General features: G+C 39.9%; 1 protein-coding gene across 1 annotated transcript in view; it reads right to left on the bottom strand.

Annotated features, from left to right (window-relative positions):
• The window catches only part of lpcat1 (lysophosphatidylcholine acyltransferase 1), a 182,310-nt gene that overhangs the window by 62,598 nt on the left and 95,904 nt on the right, over positions 1-23,808 (bottom strand). Inside the window, exons 4-6 of the mRNA XM_078240535.1 lie at positions 11,131-11,243; positions 6,964-7,024; positions 238-296 (exon numbers count right to left, since the gene is read on the bottom strand). Coding sequence (XP_078096661.1) covers positions 238-296; positions 6,964-7,024; positions 11,131-11,243 — 233 coding nt within the window. The remainder of the gene's footprint in view (positions 1-237; positions 297-6,963; positions 7,025-11,130; positions 11,244-23,808) is intronic.

Below are 23,808 nucleotides of genomic sequence, written 5' to 3'. Positions count from 1 at the left end.
TGGATTCTCAGTATGAAATAGGCAATGCTCGTCCAAGAATCAAGGACGGCATTTTCTGGGCTCAGAAAAATACTCAGACAAAACAGATTTCAGTTAGTAAAACCTTATTTAAATATAATCGTACAATGATTTGATATAACAATTTACGTTAGATAACCAGATACTAAGAATGTAATCATGACAAATGTAATGTGGATTTAAAAATTCAGCTTTTCGCATATTTTATAAAACACTCACCATTTTATTGGGATAACGCAAGACTACAGGTTGCACAGGCACTCCAGGAATGAATGCACCTGAAATGAAAATATGAAACAATAATTGTACCATCATTTTTCCCTCTCTGATCTCCACCTATTCATTGCAAAAGGCAGCTAAGGGTCACATTGTTGTGGGTCTGGAGTCACATTTAGTCCAGACCAGGTAATGACAGATTTCCTTTCCTAAAGGACATTAGTGAACCAGATGGGTTTTTAACGACAATTGACACTGGTTCCATAGATCATCATTAGACTTTTAATTCCAGATTTTTAAATCAAATTCAAATTCCAACACCTGCCATGGTGGGATTCAAACTCAGGTTCCCAGAGCATTACACTGGGTTTCCGGATTACTTGTCCAGTGACGTCAGCATGTCACCACATCTCCTTACTCTTTACTGGGAAGATAAAGGTAGAACTGCCTTTCAGTGCCTCGTTCAAATCTTTATTCAAGTGTGAGCCTAGATACTGAATGGACATAGGGGTTTTTGACTCGGGGTTAGCACCACAGCTAGATGCAGTCTACTTCTTAACTTAAAACTGAACTTGAATAACATGAGCTTCATTTATTAAACTATATTTTTCCAAGTGGCAATCAATTTTGTCCCAGATTATTTTCTCAAAGCATCTCCACCACCAAGCGAACTGACTTGTGGTTGCTGGGTTCATCAACTGGGTTGAGCAGTTAGTAAGGTGGTCAATAGTCAGGCTAAGTGGCATCTCATAGATTCAGCTAACCATATATGGAAGCTTTCAAAACTAGGATCTCTTATCTTTCAAACTTTACATAATGTGATAAATAGTGGTTTAAACAATTATGCACAGGAGTATTAAAATTGACTGCTTTTTGAGAATCGGGATAGAAATATAGAAAATAACTACGGTTAAAAACAAATACAGGTAATATTAAGATTTAAAGGCACTTGATTCCCAAAGATCCTATTTATCCCAAAATTAAATCTCCTCTAATGAAATTAGTGGGTAGTCTTGTATTTGTCAACTGAATATACAAATCAAGAATGACATTTTTTTAGTTTAATTGTGCATTTCTGACAGCTTCATTACTATATTAATCTGTGACTTACTGAAAACATTGTGAAATACCAACAAAGAACAAGACGCAGTAACATCTATACACAGCAGCTCATTTGAAAAAGAAAATCAACGTATTAGTGATCGGTATTTAATCAAATAATTAAGTCAATAGGTCATGAATAGCTACTCAAGTGCAGCTTCCTCAGCAGCTTTAATAACTAGAATCAACAATAAAGCCCTTATCAACGTGCAGGTTATCGCAAAGTAAACATCATAGATCAAATTGCCACAAGTGTGTGTTCCTGTACAAGAATACCACTAACAAACTCTACCAATCCAAGTTAATGGAGAAAATTGCTAAATAAAAGGGAATTTTGGCCAAAAACCAACTCACCAAATCTCACTTGGACAAGACCTTTATTACATTTTCAGTTGATGTGACCCACTCATTACAAATTAATTCATATGTACAAGCATAGTATAACATCACTATCACAAGTACAATACAGAATCTTGTGCATGCAGTCATTATATTTCATTTAAACCCTACTATCCTTGTAAAATTAGTGGAGGTTACTTCAAAAGGGTGGAAATAGGCGTCAAATGATGGTATGCAAATAAAACACATCTATTTAAAAAGTCTGGATTTGGTCTGCAATATTAGGATTAACTGTTGAGTATTGTCACAAAATGGAAGGATGTTATTGAAATGAATTTTTTTGCACAAGCTCAATCAAACTGCCATGTATTTTGTAAATCATGTCTGTTCAGCACCAATGAGAAAGGAAAGAATAGAGAACAGGGTGTTCTTTGCAACTGATACGATTAGTAATCAGAATGCTGTGGGCCAGGAAGTATTTAGACACAGATGAGGTGTTGAAAGAAGCAGCAGCAAGAAAAAGCAGCCATCCTCAGTAAACAGCTCAGCTAGAGAGGAAGGGCTGAAGGCAAGCTAGCCAATTCCTAGTCACTTAAGCTGTGTGGTGCGGTAATCACTGGCTAGATCTGACCAACATACAAGTGCGGCACGGTAGCACAGTGGTTAGCACTGCTGCTTCACAGCTCCAGGGACCTGGGTTCGATTCCCGGCTTGGGTCGCTGTCTGTGTGGAGTTTGCACATCCTCCTCGTGTCTGCGTGGGTTTCCTCCGGGTGCTCCGGTTTCCTCCCACAGTCCAAAGATGTGGGGGTTAGGTTGATTGGCCATGCTAAAATTGCCCTTGGTGTCCTGGGATGCATAGGTTGGAGGGATTGGTGGATAAATATGTAGGGATATGGGGGTAGGGCCTGGGTGGGGATTGTGGTCGGTGCAGACTCGATGGGCCGAATGGCCTCTTTCTGCACTGTAGGGTTTCTATGATTTATGGTTGTTGTTTGGGAAACAGGGGTCACCACAAGAGAAACATAAACTTTTGGGTTTTCAGTCTTTGAAGGACGAAGTTAATTTGTAAAACACAAGATAGTTCTTTGTAGTGTTTTATTATTTTTTTTCCCACTTTAACAAATACTTTTAGTTATCGAGAGAGAGGTCTGAGTTCTTACTGCTTCTGCAAATGTTTTTCGCTTATGCCCAAAAAAATACTTCATACAAAACCAGTATTTAAGTCTTGCACGCAACATCAGTGGGGGTTCATAACAGTACCATGATTTAAATGTACCTGAAGTTGTGCATGCACTTCCAGTGAAGGTTTGGATTGCATTTTAAGGAACTTGTCAAGATGGCTGAGGGACGGATGAAAAGGGCTTGCAGGTGCTTAGGGGCAGCACCAGAGGTTTTGGTAGAAAAGGTACAACAGATTGGGGAAGCCATGTACCAACAGGAGGCGAACAAGGCCACAGAGACAACTAATGTGGGAGGAGGCCCCAGCCAGGAGCTCCTCTCCCATGACATGGTTCCAACAGCACAAAATATTTAATGTAAATGGCCAAAGTAGGATTCTATCTCAAACAGACTTCTCAACAACCATACGTGAATTGTTTCGCAACCACACAAACCTCATCCTACATCTAGCTATAAACTTGCTTGTATATAAATTAGGTTATTGCATCCTTCATGGGCAAAGCTTCCACTTCAGACAGATATCTCAACTTTGCCACCCATATAAGGCTTGCATTCCTATAGCACTTATCACCACACAGGGCGGCACTGTGGCAAGTGGTGAACATTGTTGCCTCACAGCGGCAGGGACCCAGGTTCTATTCCTGCTTGGGTCACTGTCTGCGCGGAGTCTGCGCCTTCTCCCAGTGTCTGCATGGGTTTCCTCCAGGTGCTCTGGTTTCCTCCCACATTCCAAAAGATGTGCTGGCCAGATGGATTGGCCACGCTAAATTCTCCCTCAGTGTACCCAAGCAGGTGCCGGAATGTGGGGACTAGGGGATTTTCACAGTAACTACATTACAGTGTTAATGTAAGCGACTAATAAACAAACTTTAAACTAAATTACTACATCAGGACCCAAGCCTAAAAGTACTTTACAGCCAACTAAGTACATTTCTGAGATCACTCTTGTAATGTTGGAAACATGGCAGACAATTTGCATAAAGCAAACTCTCATAAACAGTAATGTAATAATGACCAGGCACAATGTAATAATGACCGTACCGGGCGGCACAGTAGCACAGTGGGTAGCACTGCTGCTTCACTGCTCCAGGGACCTGGCTTGGGTCACTGTCTGTGTGGAGTTTGCACATTCTCCTCGTGTCTGAGTGGGTTTCCTCCGGGTGCTCCGGTTTCCTCCCACGTCCAAAGATGTGCGGGTTAGGTTGATTGGCCATGCTAAAATTGCCTCCTAGTGTCCTGAGATGCATAGGTTAGAGGGATTAGTGGGTAAAATATATAGGGATATGGGGGTAGGGTCTGGGTGGGATTGTGGTCAGTGCAGACTCGATGGGCCGAATGGCCTCTTTCTGTGCTGTAGGGTTTCTAAATGACCAAATAGTTTGTTATGTTATATTGACTGGGGGAATAATGATTGTTCAGGACACTAAAACCCTCTTTAAACTCTTTTTTAAATGGAATCTTTTATGTCAAGATTTCCCAACTGCAAGGCCCCTTTAAATCCTCGCTGTTGTTCAATTGGTGGATGTGGCTAAAAAAGGTTTTAGTCTTAGAAAGATAAGGCTTAGTCAAATTACGTCTACAGTTTACTCAGAACTGATGTGTGTGGGGAGGCTAGATTTGAACTGGGCAATTGCAGAATTCTATTGATTGCATTAAGCATACTGGATTAAACTTCCTAATTACAGCCAAGCATTACAAAAAGTGCAGAAGTGTGAAGTGCAGAAACGATAACTATGTTGTGCTGTACATAAAGCATATTCTTGCATTGCAGGAAGGAAATAATACCAGTAACAGATGAAGCCCAACCTCACCCTGCTCAGCAGCTGAAGATCACTTACCTCCCTCATGGCCTCAACAATTCTCATATCCCCCAATTTGTTTACTCTGGGGTCATGTGAAGTTTAGGGCATTAAAATGATGTCGCAACAAGAAAAAATAATTACACTTTTTCCTTAGTAAACTGACAAGGCCTAGATTTAATGGTTCATTCAGAAGACTCCCTCAAATACACACAAGCAAATAAATACAACTACCAATAAACTACTTCATAATCTTTTCTTCCAGGATAAAATGCATGTGGAGGCAGGATCCCATGAGAGTACTTCCCTTAAGGAGTTGGTGCTGACATTAGTGGGGAGAGGAATGGCAGATGCTGTGGCCACAGTATGAATAGGGCACACACCACAAAGATATGTGGCTATGACTACAGCTTCTTTAAGCATAAACATCTATGATCCTTAATCCTCCAAACCCATCAGTACTCAAAAACTTTGTATGATCTCCTCACCCACGCCCTGTTGTACTAGGCACACACACTACCTTCTAGCTTTATCACTGCAGTTTCCGAGGAGCAAAGTCCACCTTGTTCCCTGGAGAAAATGGATGATGATAGGAAGAGCCATTATGCTCCTTGAAAAACAAGTCCAAGGAAGAAGGCACTGCATCAATTGCTACCACTGTCGCAGGACTAGCTCAGAGTCTGACAACTCAAATAATTTAGAGACTGGGTAGAACAGTGGGATACACAAGACACTAGTGGACAGCAAACACATTGATGCCACCTTGCAGGGGAGACGGGATGGTGGAAGGTACTGCAGTTGCTGTAAATCTGAAATAGAAACATAAAATGCTGGTACTCAGGTTACACAGCATTTCTGGAAAGAGAAAATTAGCATTTCAGTTTTAAAACCTTTCATCAGAACTGAAAAGACTGATGGACAGGGTCAATCAAAAAATAATTAAAAAGGGTAACAGAATGTTCGCCTTCATGTCAAGGAGGCTGGAAAACAAAGGGATGGAAGTCATCCTATAATTGTATCAAGTTCTACTTAGAATGCACCTCGCACATGCATTCAGTTCCAGGCACTGCACCCCGAAGGGTACACCAGCCTCAGGGGGGGTTGCAGTAGATTCACCAGAATGATACTAGGGTTGAAAAGGTTAAATTTGAGGACAGATTGCATAGACTAGATTTGTAGCCCCTTGAGTTTAGAAGATTAAAAGATGATCAAACTGAGGTGATTAAGGGATTCAAAAGAGTAGACCGAACAAAGGGGCATCGATATTCGGGCTAGACCATGCAGTAGTGATATCAGGAAGTTTTCTCTGGAAAGTCATTGAGCCTAGGTTCATTAATAATTTCAAAACTGAGACTAATGCACTTTTGTTTGGTGTGATTAAGGAATATGGAACCAAGGTGGCTAGATGGAGTCAAGATACAGAACTGCCATGATCTAATTGAATGGTGGAATAGACTCCAGGGGCTGAATGGCCTGTTTCTTCCTATGTTTCAGTGGGTGAGGAAGAAGGACAGAAACAGGAATTCCATATTTAGTTAAAAGTGTATGAATTTGTGCATTGAGTATTTCATTCCAGTTGCTGTTGAACTGCTCTGAAATGGAGGGGGTTTTCACAGCTTTAGAGTTCCTAAGACTCTACTACTTCCTGAAGTTGTTCCATACAATAAATGGCCAGGAAACACTAGTTTAAAGTATTCAGTAAGGTAAACTGCAGTATTTACAAAACTGCTTTAAGCTGTGAGCATCACCAAATGTAGATAAACTGTGGGCTATTATAAACACAATTTATAAATCCTAAAATCAGAAGTTATTTTAAGTGGCTTATTATGTTAATATGTTAAATACTGTATCCAAAAAATAAGCTATGTAATAATTTATGCTAACATGGTATTCCTAATTCAGCTCAATTTTTTCTACCAATAGTGATAGAATTGTAATCAGTTACACCTCAAATCTAATGTTAAGCCAATTGAAATATTCTCTCCAGTACTACCCAAAAATTATACGGCTAAGTCCAAAGATGTGCGGGTTAGGTTGATTGGCCAGGTTAAAAATTGCCCCTTAGAGTCCTGAGATGCGTAGGTTAAAGGGATTAGCGGGTAAAATATGTGGGGGTAGGGCCTGGGTGGGATTGTGGTCGGTGCACACTCGATGGGCCGAATGGCCTCCTTCTGCACTGTAGGGTTTCTATGATTTCTATGATTTTCTATGATAAGTGATTCACAGTTCAAGTAGTCACATTTTAAATATTCTATCGGTCAATTATGCTTTTATTAAAACTCTGATGAAAAATTAAATTATAGCCTTACCAGGTTTGAAGGTGATCAGACAGGATCTATTTGTACATGTGCCCTCTGGGAATATCATTACCTAGAATTAAGATCATGAACCATTCAACAGAATGCACACATTATTTAACAACCACTTCTTCAAAAACAAAAGCACCAGAATCATTTATCTTTGTAAGTGCATTCACTATTTCCAAATAAGCATGTGGTAAGTTGAAAAAGTTTTAAAAATACACAGATAAAAAAAATTGTTAGCAGGATAATTCACAATAAAGGTGAAGCATACTTCAGCAAAAAATACAGTTTAGGAAAAGGCGATTCAGTAATTTAGCATCCTGACCTCTAGGTAGTGGATTTGAATTTAGCCAAAACAGGTGGCCATGCCAATTTCCATTCTTGGGTTGTTAGTGCTCAAATTCATTTTATGCAGGAACCAGTTCCTTATCTACAATCTGCCCATCTCACAGGTTAGAGTACATTTGTTATTGGGAGAAAGACAGCACATTGATGAAGCAAATGATACCCAAGATTAAGAGGGCAAAGCAGAGAGCCCTGCTCTACATTTGTCATGCTATATATTACATTTAAACATGCAAAACCTAGGGCTCCTTGACACTTACAGCCGATGTCTAAGTGGGAGAATGCCCAATTTCTTAGCACTAAAAAGAGCACAAAAGTGCATCTCTGTGTTACTCATAATTATGAAGGACATTTTAAAGAACAAAGAACAGTACAGCACAGGAACAGGCCCTTCAGCCCACCAGGTCTGTGCTGACACAGATGCCTCTCGAATCTAATATTTTCTTGGCTCGACATGGTCCATATTCCTCTATTCCCTGCCAATTGATGTATTGATCCAGATGCCTCTTGAACATTGTTATAGAATCTGCTTCCACCACCTCCTCTGACAGTGCTTTCCAGGCATTCACCACCCTCCGAGAAAAACTTGCCCCTAACATCTCTTTTAAACTTTCCTCCTCTCACTTTCAACCTATGCCCCTGAGTAATTGACCCTTCGACCCTGGGAAAAAGGCTGAGTATCCACTCTATCCAAGCCTGTCATAATCTTGTAAACCTCTATCAGGTCCCCCCTCATTCCCGATGCTCCAATGAAAACAATCCAAGTTTGTTCAAACTTTCTTCATAGGCCATATCCTCCAAACCAGGCAACATCTTGATAAATCTCTTCTGCACCCTTTCCAATGCATCAACATCCTTCTGGTAGTGTGGCGACCAGAATTGTACACAATACTCCAAATGCATCCTAACCAAAGTCTTGTACAGCTGCAAACATGATTTTCCAATTCCTATACTTAGCGCCGTGACTGAAGCCAGAATGCCATATGCCTTCTTGATCACCTTGTCCACCCAAGTTGCTACCTTCATGGAACTGTGGATCTGCACACCAAACTCCCTCAAATATTTCTGCTAATATTTCTGAGAGCTCTACCATTTACTGTATACTTTCCTTCTGCAGTGGACCTCCCAAATTGCATCACCTCACATTTGCCTGGGTTAAAATTCTGTCATCTTTTGATCCAGGTCTCCAGCCGACTTATATCCTGCTGTATCCTCTGACAATCTTCCTCACTATCCGCTATTCCTCCAATTTTTGTGTCTTCTGCAAATTTACTAACCAGACCACCTACATTTTCCTCCTACAAATAACAGAGGTCCCAGCAAAAAGCCTTGTGGAACACTGCTTGTCACAGACCTCCAGGTAGAAAAATCTTCCACTGCTACTCTGCTTTCTATGCCCATGCCAGTTTTGTATCCATCTTACCAGCTCACCTTCCGGATTCCATATGACTTCACCTTCTGTATCAGCCTGCCATTAGGAACCTTTAACCAAATTATAAAGTTGCACTTTTTGACCCCAATGTGACAAAAATGTAACATTTTTCTTGTCATTGTTCTTTATCATAGTGTATATAGAACTTCAAAAGAGATCAAAAAGGGTACAGCTTGTTTAAATACAATGAATCCTGAGTATAGATAACCAGATCTCAAATGGAGGAGGCAAAGCTACATTTAATTCAAATACAAGCACCAAACAGGTTTTATTCATGTTTAGCATTTTAGACATTTAAAGTTCTTCAGTTCCTTATTATTTACAAAATATAATTGTTCTCAACCTATGGCCAGGATTTTCCTGCAGTGGGACTGCCGAGCCATTCGATTTTCCGTGCACATGAGCGGGACCAGATGATCACATTGTTTAAAGTTTTTTTTAAGAAGTTTAAAGTTTATTTATTAGTGTCACAAGTAGACTTACATTAACACTGCAATGAAGTTACTGTGAAAATTCCCTGGTTGCCAACACCTGTTCAGATACACTGAGGGAGAATTTAGCATGGCCAATCAGCACATCTTTCGGACTGTGGGAGGAAACCAGAGCACCCGGAGGAAACCCACACACACAGGATAGAACTTGCAGACTCCGCACAGTTACCCAAGGCCGGAATAGAACCCGGATCCCTGGCACTGTGAAGAGCTGGAAAATTCTGACCTATTCAGTTGAATTATCTGTCGATTGCCAGAAGATAAGTTAGCCCAAAAGACACTACAGTCAGCGAAATAATGCCTCAGTATAAAAATCACTATTCAGGGACCTTAGTCCAGGCCAATTTGCACTACAGTTCAGCGCAGTCAGTATGATTAACATTTTTTATATTCCAAGGTAGGAATGTTACGCTTGTACCTACTACAAATTTAGTGTGCCACTCCTTCAATCCACTTGCCATTTTACTGCTCAATAAATCTCTTCAGCAAACTTTAACCTAAGCCATAAAGTATTTTCCACTTCTCAATGTCAAAGAAGATCAAATATAATGTATCCAGTGAGCCAAGCTACAATAAAGATCATTCTCAGTTTGCCCTCCAGGTGCATTGAAAGTTGCCCAACTATTGGGCAGATAAAGACATATTCTGGTTCAACTGGATCAATGACTTGCCCATAGGACTCGGTGCTTAGCTTTGGAAGAAGTCTAAGCTATTACACCTTCTATCTACAATTTTCAAAGACCTAACAGCTTCAATAATTTACACATTGATTGCTACAATAAATATGGTCTTCTCAAGCTTTCTGATGGGACTGTCAAACAGAGAAAATGAAGTTATTTTTAAAGACACTCCTCATCCCCACCCTCTAACTTTCTCTACTTATATCATTCAATCAAATAGCCACACTTCCTTTACAGCAGCAAAAGGTCAGTACATTTTGTGATCCAAGATATTGGTGGTTTGAAAGAGTGAAATCCAAACAAAGTCTGTATAACCTTGGTGTCCAAATAATTAAAACAAACTATAGACTGCTTGAAATCAATAAGTCACATGTTCCAGAAACTCAATATTGTGCTCGAGGGATGTATTTAATGCAGCACTCAGACTGATAGTTGCAGAATGATTTTCAACCACAGAATACCTTGTTTACAGAGAAAGCCTGCAATATTACAGCAAATAATGGAAATACAGCAAGCCTTCTAATATCAGTAAAGAGAATTATGAGTTAAAGTTTTAACATTCATCCTTGTTCAGAAGTGCAGTCGATGCAATGCTGCTAACTATCCCAATGGCAACCAGAATTTAAATGTTTTGAAAAAGAATTAAAATCGACTTTAGGTAGTTCAAATAAATTTCTAAGAGTACTTTTGACATGGCACTGAAGGTACTTTCCACATGGTGTTAAATCAAACCAGTGGTAAGGCAATTGGCTTTTAAAGAAGGTTAGGTTAATTCCCAACTTTGGATTTATATTGCAAGTTATACTTCAATGAACTCATTTTCTAGCAATCGAAAGGTCTTAAAAAAAATTTTCATGGGATATGGGCGTTTCTGGCAAGCATTTATTGCCCATCCCAAATTGCTCTTGAACTGAGTGGCTTGCTAGATCAATCTGGTTGCAGTAATTGCATCCTATGTTCATGAAGAGCACAGTTCCTTAAAATATACTTCCACAAGGCAGTGAGAGAAATATCAAGCTTCAAATACACAATATTAAAAATTAACACTGATTGATAAAATCCAGAAAAGAAACTTGGTATTTCACATGCAAAATTAACCTAGTTTTCCTTTGCAGGCATTGCCCAACCAGTTGTGATTCCAGTTTAGTTTATATATTCACATCACATATACAACTTTGTAAATTTTAATAAAGTTTGTATAAACTTGAACAAAATTGAAAATCACCTGTGGCCATCTGCCCTGAGACAGAGCTCTTTGCTTTATTTCTTCAACTGTTTTCCGGCGAGAATACTGATCTGAGCGAGACACTAAGACTGGCTGAATGTACTTGATTAAGGCTGGTGGAAAAAATGTCACAAACCCTAATTAAAGAAAAGCATGAGAACTTTGTGTGTCACAGTGCTGCCCACCATGGAATAATTAAAAATTGACATGTAGTATAATTTTGAGATTTCAATTGCATATTCTTAAGTAAATTACAATCAGTGATATCACGATATCATACTTAACAAGGATATTACTCCTTATTACAAGATCATGCAATCATGAATATATGGTTACCACAAAAAAACACTGGAAGCTACTTAAATTGTTTCCTGTTCTGCATATCCTTGTGCCAGAAGCCATTCTCTGATGAGGTAGATCTCCAGACCCACACATCGACATTTATAGCACAGTAAATAGGATTAGTTTGTGGGTAACAATTTTATTAGCGATTATACAGATTGCAAACCACTATTCTCTTTAAAAAACATCAACTTTGTTTGATTACATTCCTGCAGTCATAGTTGAGAACAAGAGAATAGGGTACTCAGTAGGGCGCATATCCCCGTCACATTGAGCTCTTTCTTGAGGTTCTTTCCCCTACCTGGTTGAGGCTCTGTGAAATAGATCCTTATTATTAAAAGCTTTCATCACTGAGGAGGCTACAAGCCAATCCACATGCAACAACCTGCTCTGAAAACTCAGCTTACATTTTGACAGCTGTGTTAAATTCCACCACAGCAGCAGAGACAATCACCATTCTAAAACAAACAACAACATTCAATTCAGCCCACATTATTCATAAAAAGTCTTTTCATTTCCCAATTAAAGGAATCTCTAAAAAAAACTATCATTGAAATCTTGGGTGTTAAGAGATCTCATAGGACAGTAATTTGAAAATCCAACTACATTGGCTTTATTTTTTTTGGGAAGTTAAATGCAACATGGGAAATGTTATGTTCTTCTCTGCTTTAGGAACATCAGGAGGGGGGGGGGGCGGTTTCGGCCCTACGAGCTTGCTTCGTCATTCAGCTAGATCATTGCTGATCTACCTTAATGCCATTTTCCTGCAATATCCCCATATCCTGTGATATCTTTAATATCTCCCTCCTTCCTTAAACAGTGGGGTTACATTTGCTACCTTCCAATCTCCAGGAACCATTCCAGAATCTATAGAATTTTGGAAGATGACCACCAACACATCCACTATGTCTACAGCTATCTCTTTCATCACATTGGGATGGAGATCATAAGTTCCAGGGATTTAACAACTTTCAGTTCTATTATTTTCTCCAGTATTACATTGTTACGAATGCTAATTAATTTCAGTTCCTAATTCTTGCTCGTCCCTTTGTTCTCTAGCATTTCTGGGAGGTTTCTTGCATCTTCCTCTGTGAAGGTAGACGCAAAGTATTTGTTTAGTTTCTGTCACTTCCTTATTCCACCTTATAAATTCTCTTGTCTCTGTAAAGCACCCAGTTTTGTCTTTGCTAATGTTTTCATTTTTACTTTCCTATAGAAGCTTATACAGTCCGTTTACATGTTGCTTGCTTGTTTACTTCCATATTATATTTTCCCTTCTTCGTCATCCTTTGCTGAATTCTAAAATGTTTCCAATTCTCAGGCTGATTTGCTTCTTTAGCAACTTCATTAGCTTCTTCCTTTGACCTAACACAATCTTTAACTTCTCTTGTTAGCATCACTTTGTTGGATTACTTTTCCTGATGGTTTTTGTGTCTCAAAGGAATGTATTTTTAAAAAAATGCTTGCTATTGCCTGTCTACAATCATATCTTTTAGTTAAGTCTTCCAATCTACCACAGCCAGTTTGCCTCTCATACCTTTCTAGTTTCCATTGTTTAGGGTTCTCACTGCAAATTTCCCTGCATTCTGGTGTGGCCTTGACTTCATCTTATTTAAAAAATTCTAATCCACTACAAATTCTGTGATGCACCTTCACCTCAATGGACAATTAATAATATTCTGAGAAAGAATTATGCTTTTTTTAAAACATTCTTTATGACATTTTGCCTTATTAAAAGTTGAATACAATGCAAGTGGTTTTTGGGCTGCTGTAGTTCTGCATGTTGGATCGCTCAGATGACAAAACACCCTTAGTTTACTTTGGTGTAGCAACTGTTTGGCATACTCAGCTATAATGTAAGAAGAGAACAAAAAAAACTTAGAAAATAGGTACATTGAAAACACTAATAATCATATAAAGTGTCCAAAGATCTGCAAAGTCAAATTTAGAAAGAAACAGAAATAATGAGGGATATGACTTCAATTGTTCATTTTTTTTCTCTTTCAGATGATTATTAGTTCACTATTTCCATAAAGTTCTTTTGATTTCAATTCATCTTTAATTTGGGCTGAATAATCATCATCATTAAATAGGCATCCAGCATATTTCATAGTATTCTGTTGTCACATTGAACCAACTCTAGTTCAATTCAGTTCTGTTGTTCCAGCTAATACCTAAAAGACAAAAAAACTACACTTCAGCATTTGTTTTGTTACTGCAATGTCAGTATCTTGTGTAAAACTAGATCTGTATGATTAAATCAAATATGCAAGCGGAAATGTGCTACATTCCTAATAATGGCTTTAATCCACCAGGCTAGTCAGCCAATATAATACTACAAAGTATTCAAAGCACAGAAACAAACTATTTGACTCAATAGGCCCATGCCAGTGTTTGTGTTACACATGAACGGCCTCCCATCCCACTATATCTACCCCAATCAACATATCTTTTGATTTTTTTTCTCCTACATACACTTATCTAATTTCCCTCTAAAATACTTCATGGTAATGAATTCCACATTCTGAATATTCTCGGAATAAATGTTTTTGCCTGAAACTTCTGAATTTAAAATAACTTATGTTTATGACATCTTGTTCTGGTCAGTGGAAGTAGACACATGTTCTCCACATTTACTCTAATAAAACTATAAAAATATTTTCATGTCGTCACCGTTCTGGTTATCTCTTCAAGGGAAAAAACGTTCTTGATGCGTAGAATCTCAGTTCGTTTATCATTCTAGGGTAATTTTTTTACACTCTCTCCAGTGCATTAATGCAGTTTTTAATAAATAGAGAGACCAGGACTGTTCACATTACTCCAAGAATTCTCTAACCAAGGTTCTGTACACATTTAACGCTTTTCAATTTTATCCTTAAATCTCAGGAGTTGCTTTTTAAAATGGCTTTAATGATCCCCGTCACTACCTTTAGTGATCTGCATCTCTGCCCCCAGATCTCTGTTTCTCTAGTATATTTAGACACCTACTTTCCAACAAGTATTTGGCCTCCTCATTTTTCCTACCAAAAATGAGGCGGCCAAAAACCAAAAAAACCTCACTTACCTATATTGAAGCTCATTTGACAAATGCACACATTCTGCATGTTTATTGATGTCTTCCTATATTTTTCCTTGCAATTCTCCTCTATATAAATTATATCTTCTCAATTTTCCTTAAATTGCAAAATTTTAAGTTGCGCTTCAGGTTTCCAAGTATAAATTGTTTATACAAATAGTGATCAATCGTGTCCCCAGCACTGATCCTTGTTGAATAGCACATAGCATAATTTGTCAATCTGAATGAAAGGGTTAATAATCACAATAGTTTAAAAATCACAAACTGCAAACTCAGTCAGACAACATTGGCCGAGTTGTCTACCTGATACGCTGCAGGAAAGGATGTCCCGAGGCATGGTACATTGGGGAAACCATGCAGACGCGACGACAACGGATGAATGAACACCACTCGACAATCACCAGGCAAGACTGTTCTCTTCCTGTTGGGAAGCACTTCAGCGGTCACGGGCATTTGGCCTCTGATCTTCGCGTAAGCGTTCTCCAAGGTGGCCTTCACGACACACGACAGCGCAGAGTCGCTGAGTAGAAACTGATAGCCAAGTTCCGCACACATGAGGACGGCCTCAACCGGGATCTTGGGTTCATGTCACACTATTTGTAACCCCCACAGCTTGCCTGGACTTGCAGAATCTCACTGGCTGTCCTGTCTGGAGACGATACATATTTCTTTAACCTGTGCTTAATGCTCTCTCCACTCGCATTGTTTGTACATTTAAGACTTGATTATCTGTAAAGACTGCATTCCAATCATTATTCTATAAATTGAGTTTGTGTCTCTGTACATCTGTTTGTGAGCATTTCTCCACTCCACCTGACAAAGGGGCAGCGCTCCGAAAGCTAGTGGCATTTGCTACCAAATGAACCTGTTGGACTTTAACCTGGTGTTGTTAAACTTCTTACTAACTGAAACATAACATTCTTGCTTTTATTTTCAATTCCTCTCGCAATAAATGATATTATTCCTTCTTGATTACACAGTACACCTGCATACCAACATTTTGTCATTCAAGCATGAAGACATCCAAATCCATCTGCCCCTTGGCATTTTGCAGTCATTTGCCAAATAATATTCTGCTTTTTTATTCTTCCTGCCAAAGTGAACAACTTCACTTTCCCAAATTAGACTCCATTTGCCAAATTTCTGCCCACTCACTTAACCTATCTATAAGCATCTGCAACTTCACAACATATTTTCCTACAGTATGCAAATTTAGCTACCATGCTTTTGTTCCGCTCATCTAAATCATTGGTATAAATTGTAAAAGGTTGAGGCCCAGCAGAGATCCTTGCAGGACCCCCCTCATCACATCCTGCCAATCAGACACAAACCCATTTATGTATACTGTTTTCAACCAGTCAGTCGATCTTCAATTCAGACTAATGTGTTACCCCCTATTTATTGCAATAACCTTTGATGTGGCACTTTATCAAATGCTTTCTGCAAATCCAAATACAGTAGGTCTACAGCCTCCCCCCCCACTTCCCCCAATCCACAGCACATGTTACTGCTTCAAATAACTCTAGTAAATTGGTTAAATATGATTTCCCTTTTATAAAACTATGCTGACTTTTTCCAATTACCTTGAGCTTGTCTAAGTGCCATATTACCTTTTTAATGATCAATTCTAACCCCTTCTCCATGGTAGATGTTAAGCTAACTGGCCTATAATTTTCTGTTTTCTGCCTCCCTCCCTTCTTGAATAGAGGGATTATATTTGCTAAGGACCAACACTCACTTGACTTATTCTTTTCCTGTTGAAACACCATAGAAACTCTTGTTATCTCTTCATACATTCCCAACCAACTTCCTCTCATACTCTGATTTTGTTCTCCTGATAAACCTTTTAGTCATTCTCTGCTGTTCTTTATATTCTGACCAATCAGCTGACCTGCCACTCATTGTTATGTAATTATATGGAGAACGTGTCCACTTAAGGAACAGAGTAAAATAAAAAAGGTTAAATCAGGCAACTTTTCTGTAGTTTAGAGTATAAGTTGCCTGTTGAAATAGTGTTTAGTCAATGTTGCTTTTAGTTTTTTTCAGTAAACGTCTGACAGCTAGAAACTGTGTGTAATGGAGATGAGCATGCGGACACGAGATTACACCCAAATAAGATGGAGATTGAGTGAGTAGTTGGGAATTTGATTCAAGTGGAAATTTGGTGCAGAGGGACAAAGTAGTGCTTATTTTTCTGCTCCCAGCAGGCAGCAAGTTTTCTTCCAAGCTAAGTGACTGAAACCTTTGATTATTTTAGCTGTGTAAATTAAGTAAATGAGGCTGGACAGAAATGACAGAGCTGGTGGTGTCCTGTGACTGCAGCATGTGGAAATCTGTGGAATGCATTGCAATCCTGGACAATCCATAGCTACAGAAATTGTCTGCAACTGAGGCAACTTTGATTCAGAGATCTGAACTGGAATCTGAGTTAGGACATTGAGGGACATTATGGAAGGAGAAAGTTACCTGGATACATTGTTCTAGGAATCAGTCACACCCCTGAAGTTAGAGTTGGTTAATAGTCAGAGACAGGAGGGTGTGAATGCAAGTCAGGCAGGTAAGGGAAACCCGCATGGAATAATGGAGGAAACTCAGATCATGCTTTGTCCAAGGTATAAGGTGCTTGCCACCTGTGTGGATGAGAAGAAGGATTGCAAGGTGGATGAGTGGACTACACAGAGCATTATGGAGAAGGATGCCATTCTAGTGGGGGGAGCCAAGAGGAATGTGGTAGTGAAAGGGGATTAATACTGATTTATGCAGTCATGATCAGGAGCTCCAAAAGTTGCCCGGTGCCTGGATTAAGAACATATCCTCATGCCTGAAGAGAAAACTGAAATGGAAGGAGGAGGATCCAGTCCATGTAGGAACCAACAACATAGCGGCACATTATTCCTGGTTCTATTCAAGAGAATCTGAGGAGCTAGGGAAAAGATTAAACGCAGAACGTCAAAGGTAATTATTTCTGGATTGTTACCTGAAGCATGTGCAAATTGGCAAAGGGCCAAGCAGATTAGAGAATTAAACACATGGCCCAAAGAGTGATGAGAGAACGAAGAAGGGGTTTCTATTCATGAGGCACTGGCATCAATATGATGTGAACAGTGAGCTATTCTGGTTAAGATGGGTTCCACTTGAACCAGGCTGGTACCAGTGTCAGGTAAAAGGAGGGCTCAATTGAAGGGAGATTTAGAAATCCAAAGAGAAAGATCGAGGTTTCAGATGTGTTTTTTTAAAATTCACTGATGGGATTTTTTTGGGCCTCACTGGCTCATTTGTTGCCCATCCCCGACTGCTGTCGGGGAGAGTGGTGCTGAGCTGCCTTCTTGAACTATTGCATCCATGTGGTGGAAGTACACCCACACAGTGCTGTTAGGGAGGGAATTCCAGGATTTTGACCCAGCCACAGTGAAGGAATGGCGATATATTTCCAAGTCAGAATAGTGATTGGCTCGGAGGGGACTTTCCAGGTGGTGGTGTTCCAATGCATCTGCTGCCCTTGTACTTCAGTTGGCAGTGGTCATGGGTTTGGAAGGTGTGGTCTCAGGCGACTTGTTGAGTTTCTGCATTGCATCTTGTAGATGGTACACACGCTGCTACCACTGTGCATCAGTGATAGAGGGAGTGAGTGTTTAGATGGGGTGACAATCAAACAGGCTGCTTTATCCTGAACGATGTCAAGCTTCTTTAATGTTGTTGAAGCTGCACTCATCCAGGCAAGTGGAAAGTATTCCATCACACCCCTGACTTATGCCTTGTAGAAGGTGGACAAGTTTTCGGAAATCAGGAGACAAATTACTTGTTGCAGCATTTCTAGCCTCTGACCTGCCCTTGTAGCTACAGTATTTATAATGGCTAATCCAGTTCAATTTCTGGTAAATGGTAACTCCCAGGATGTTGATAATGGGGAATTCAGCAATGATAATGCCATTGAATATCAAGGGGCAATGGTCAGATTCTGTCTTGTTGGAGATGGTCATTGCCCAGCACTTGTGTGACACAAATGTTACTTGCCACTTGTCGGCCAAAGCCTGGATATTGCCCAGATTTTGCTTCATTGGACATGGACTGCTTCTGTACCCAAGGAGTTGTGAATGGTACTGAACAAATCAGGGAATTTCCCCACTTCTGACCTTATGATGGAAGGAAGGTCATTGATAAAGTAAATGAAGACGGCTGAATTGGAATATTGTCAGGACCCACAGCCTTTGTATCCAATGGCTTCAGCCGTTTCTTCACATCACGTGGAGTGAATTGAATTATTTGAAGACTGACATCTGTGATGCTGGGGATCCTCTGAGGAATACCTGCAGTGATGTTCGGGAACTGAGATCATTGACTTCTAACAACCATAACCATCCTCCATTGTGCTAGGTATGACTATAACCAGTGGAGAGCTTTCTCCCCAATTCTCATGGATTCCCGTTTTGCTATGGCTCCTTGATGCCACATTTGGGTCAAATGCCACCTTGATGTCAAGGACAGCCACTCTCAACTCATTACCGGAGTTCAGCTCCTTTGTCCATGTTTGAACCAAAGTTGTAATGAGGTCAGGACCTGAGTGGCCCTGGAGAAACCCAAATTGAGTGACTGTGAGCAGGTTATTGCTATGCAAGTGCCAGTTGATAGCACTGTTAATTACCCCTTCCATCACTTTAGTGATAATCGATTGTAGACTGATGGGGTGGTAATTAGCCAGGTTGGATTTGTCCTGACAAATGTCTGCTGGACAGCTTGGCTCGGAACATGGCAAGTTCTGGAACACAAGTCTTCAGTACTATTGCTGGAATATTTTAAGGGTCCATAGCCTTTGCAGTATCCAGTGCCTTCAACCATTTCTTGATATCACACACAACAAACCAAGTTAACTGAAGACTGGCGTATGTGATGTTGGGTACCTTTGGAGGAGGTGTAGCAATGCAAGTAAAGACAGCAGAGGGAATCAGGAAGGGATAAAGAGTCCAACATAAATTTCTAAATTGGCGAATAAGAACATTGCAGGAAATTAAGTAAAACATTTAAATTAAATATTCTTTATTTGAATGCACAAAACATCAGAAAAAAGATAAAGTAGCGGCACAATTAAAGATGATTTAGATTTAACTGCCAATAGAGACAAAAAAGTGGGAAATAAATATTTCAAGGCACACAATATTTAGGAAAAACAGACAGAATGGCAAAGGTGGTGGGTGACCCTGATAACAAAAGATGACAGAAGGACAATTGTGACAAAGATTTGCCCTCAGAAGATCACAAAGTAGAAATTCAACAATTTCAGATGGTAACCTGCTTCCTTATTCTGTGTTGGTTTTGGTTCTTTTCTCATTTCTGTGTTTCCTGAAGCAGCTGTTCTTGATTTTGCCAGATTTCTCTGGCATCATTTTCTGTTATCATTCTTTTAGCCATGCAAGATCAACTTTTTGTCATGTAATATTTCTCTGCCATTCACCCCATCACATGCCTTCCCTTTGTCCTATTTTCTCCCTTCCACTTGCTTAAAATCTTTTCCTACTTCTGATTACAGGCATCAATTTTCCCTCACCAGACTTAAAGTATTTCCATCTCTGGAATTCATGTTTTGTGTCCATGTTTGGGCCAAGACTATGAGATCCAAATCCAAACTGAGCATCAGTGAACAGGTTGTTGATTAATAACACTGTTCACAATGCTTGGCTGATGTCTAGGAGGAGAATAGTAAGGACAATGGCTGTACACGTTGGATAAAGCAAAGTGAACTAGGAGTAACTCCCTTTAACATAAAAGGCAACAGTCAACTAAATCTGAAACCAGGAAACCAAAGTAAAGCTGAAGTCCATGGGGGTTTAGGGAACTCTTCACTGGCTAGAGTCATCGTGAAAGAAGATCATTGTGGTTGATTAATTCAGCTCCAGGACACAAATGCAGGAAGTCTCAGGGCAGTACACATACCAAATTATCTTCTGCTGCTTCATATAGTGAAGGGACAGTCATTTAAAGTTAGAAGTTGGGCTGCTAGCTGATACATTCACCTCAAGTTTCAATTCCTCAATAATGGATTTTATGATCATATGCAACAGACCTGGATAACATCCAGAATTGGGCTATTATGTAGCAAGTAGCATGCTTGTCACACAAGTACCAGCAGTGATCATCATAAATGAGAACACAAAATTAACCACCTCCCCATGACATTTAATCTCTCAGTCTCTCCACTATTAATATCCTGCAAGTTACCACTGACCAGAAATAGGCTACCTTAGACCTGATAGCGTACAATCAGATATGATTAAATAATTACATCATAGTGAAGGATACTCTAGGTAAGAGTGACTATTATACATTCAATTTGAAGGTGAGAAATTTTGGTCTGAAACTACAATGGTATGAAGTCAGAGTTGGCTAATATAGAATGGGAAAAGGATAAAAGGTTAGATGGCAGAAGATATTTCATAACTCTCAACAAAAATACATTGCACTGAGAAAGATAGATAAGACGCACAAGAAGAAAATTAAGGATAGTATCAAATTGAAAGAAAAGGTAATACAATACTGCAAAGATCAGTGGCAGTCCAAAAGATTGGGAAAAATTTGGAAACCACCAAACATCAAAACCAGCAAAAGATACCAAAAAAGTATGAGGCAAAAATTTATGGTTAGAGAGATATCTAGCAAGAAATATAAATGTTATGGATGGAAATTGATTTCCCCCCTCACTACCCATTGATAAATGGAAAGGTGTTTTTGATTAGCTTCCCCTTTATAAATGGTGCTGTTTTCCGACCCCTTAGTTTTGTTGTGATTCAATTTTCTATTAATAACCCCATGGCAACCTTGAGAGAGGCTAAATTCAAAGGGTTAGTTTATCTGCACACTCAAAACAGTGGGTGGAGGGTGACAACGTCGTCTCCTTTCCATTCATACAGTAAAGGTGGGATAAAGAATTAATGGTGCAGAGGCCACAGGAAAAGAAATATTGCTTTACATGGGTCCAGCATCCAGACTCAAAGTCCAATGAGATATTCCTGCACGGAAGTTGATGGGCTGAAAACCAATGCAACATAACTTACTTCTTCGGTTGTGTTGGCTTCACACAATGAGGTAGGCATGCAGAGGTTCATCAGTTCTGTAGACAAGGGTAGAGAGGTTCCAGCCGAAACAGTGCAGATGGAGCCAGGAGTTGAATCTGCGTGGAGCCCCTTTTCCATGAGGCTGTTTGTCGGTTGGTAAACAACAGGCTGACTTTGTAGTGCAACAAGGCAATATAACTGGTTCCACCAGGTGGAGATCCATGTCATATGATTCCCACTTCTCCAATTTGTCTATGACAAGGGAAGTTAAATATCTCAACCAAAAGTTGAAAGTAAGGTCGCAGGAGCCTTTGTCCTAGCAGACAAGTAGACTCTGGTTGGCCAACCTGGGTTAGGAATACCGATGGCCTTCGTATAGCTCTCTTCAGGAATAATGAGATGCAAGTATAATGGATATTGCCAGATAGTTCCTTTTGTTCAAGGGTCACAGACAGACACAGATTTAGCCATTTTAAAAGATCTTTATCCAGTTTTTGGAACTAGTTATGAGGATATTTATATATTTTATAAAAATATACAGAATGAAGTCTTAGTCTGCCCACAAAAAAAGAGCTTCTACAAATACATAAAAAGGTAGAGCTGCTAAAATGGCCCCTTACAAAGTGAGGCTTGGGAATTAATTATGGCAAACCAATGAAATGGCAGCGACTTTGACAGGTATTTTGTATCTGTCTTCAAAAGTAAAAGACACAAAATACATCCTAACAATAGCAGAAAAGCATGGGGTAAAAGGGAGAAAATTAAAACAATCAAAAATAGTCAGAAAACCTAAAGGGTAAAGGCTAACAATTCCTATGGACTTGATGGCCTGCTTCATGAGCTCTTCAAAGAAATAGCTGCAGAGATAGTTAATGCATTGATTGTAATCTTCCAAGATTCAGACACTGAAAAGGTCCCAGCAGATTGGAAAACCACAAATATATCATTGTTCAAGAAAGGAGGGAGACAGAAAGCATGAAATTATAGACCAGTTAGAATAACATCTGACATTGAGAAAATGCTAGAATCTATGAAGGTCATAGAATCACTACAGTGCAGGAGACCATTCGGCCCATCGAGCCTGCACCAACAATCCCACCCAGGCTCCATCCTTGCAGCCCTACGTACTTACCGGGCTAAACCCCCTGATATTAAGGGGCAATTTAGCATGGCCAATCAACCTAACCTGCACATCTTTGGACTGTGGGAGGGAATCGGAGCACCCGGAGGAAGCCCACGCAGACATGGGGGAATGTGGAAACTCCACACAGATGGTCACCTGAGGCCAGAATTGAATCTGGGTCCCTTGTGCTGTGAGGCAGCAGTGCTAACCACTGTGCCGATAGAAATCATAGAAACCCTACAGTGCAGAAAGAGGCCATTCGGCCCATCGAGTCTGCACCGACCATAATCCCACCCAGGCCCTACCCTCTTATCCCTACATATTTTACCTGCTAATCCCTCTAACCTACACATCTCAGGACACTAACGGGCAATTTATCATGGCCAATCAACCTAACCCGCACATCTTTGGACTGTGGGAGGAAACCGGAGCACCCGAAGGAAACCCACGCAGACACAAGGAGAATGTGCAAACTCCACACAGACAGTCACCCAAGCCGGGAATCGAACCCAGGTCCCTGGAGCCGTGAAGCAGCAGTGCTAACCACTGTGCTAACCACTGTGCTACCGTGCCGCCGATCAAGAGGAGCAGGACATTTATAAAACAAGAACAGTAAGAGAACCACTAGATACAGGGCATTTGAATTTTGAAAAGGCATTTGACAATATGCCAACTAACAGCTCACTGCACATGGTAAGAGCTCATGGTGTTGGGGGTGACATGTTAGCTTGGATAGAGAATTGCTAACAGGAAACAGAAAGTTGATATAAATGGGTCATTTTCAGGTGGGCAATCTGCAATTAGTGAAATGCCAAAGGGATTAACTATTTGCTAGGATCTCAACTATTTAGTCTACATTAATGACTTGGATGAAGGGATCGACTATATTGAGCCAATGTTGCTGACGATGCAAAGAAAGCAAGACGTAAAGTGATACAGAGGAGAGTCTGTAAAAGGACATAGATAGATTAAATGAGTGGGCAAAAAATTTGTCAGGTGTAAATGATGTGGGAAAATGTGAGCAGGAAGAACAGAAAAACAGCAATATAATTTAAGTAGAGACACTGCAGAATGCTGCTAATCAAGAAGTA

The sequence above is a fragment of the Mustelus asterias genome, chromosome 2, assembly GCF_964213995.1.
Source record: "Mustelus asterias chromosome 2, sMusAst1.hap1.1, whole genome shotgun sequence".
NCBI classification, from domain to species: domain Eukaryota; kingdom Metazoa; phylum Chordata; class Chondrichthyes; order Carcharhiniformes; family Triakidae; genus Mustelus; species Mustelus asterias.
This window is presented reverse-complemented; position numbering and strand designations above follow the sequence as displayed.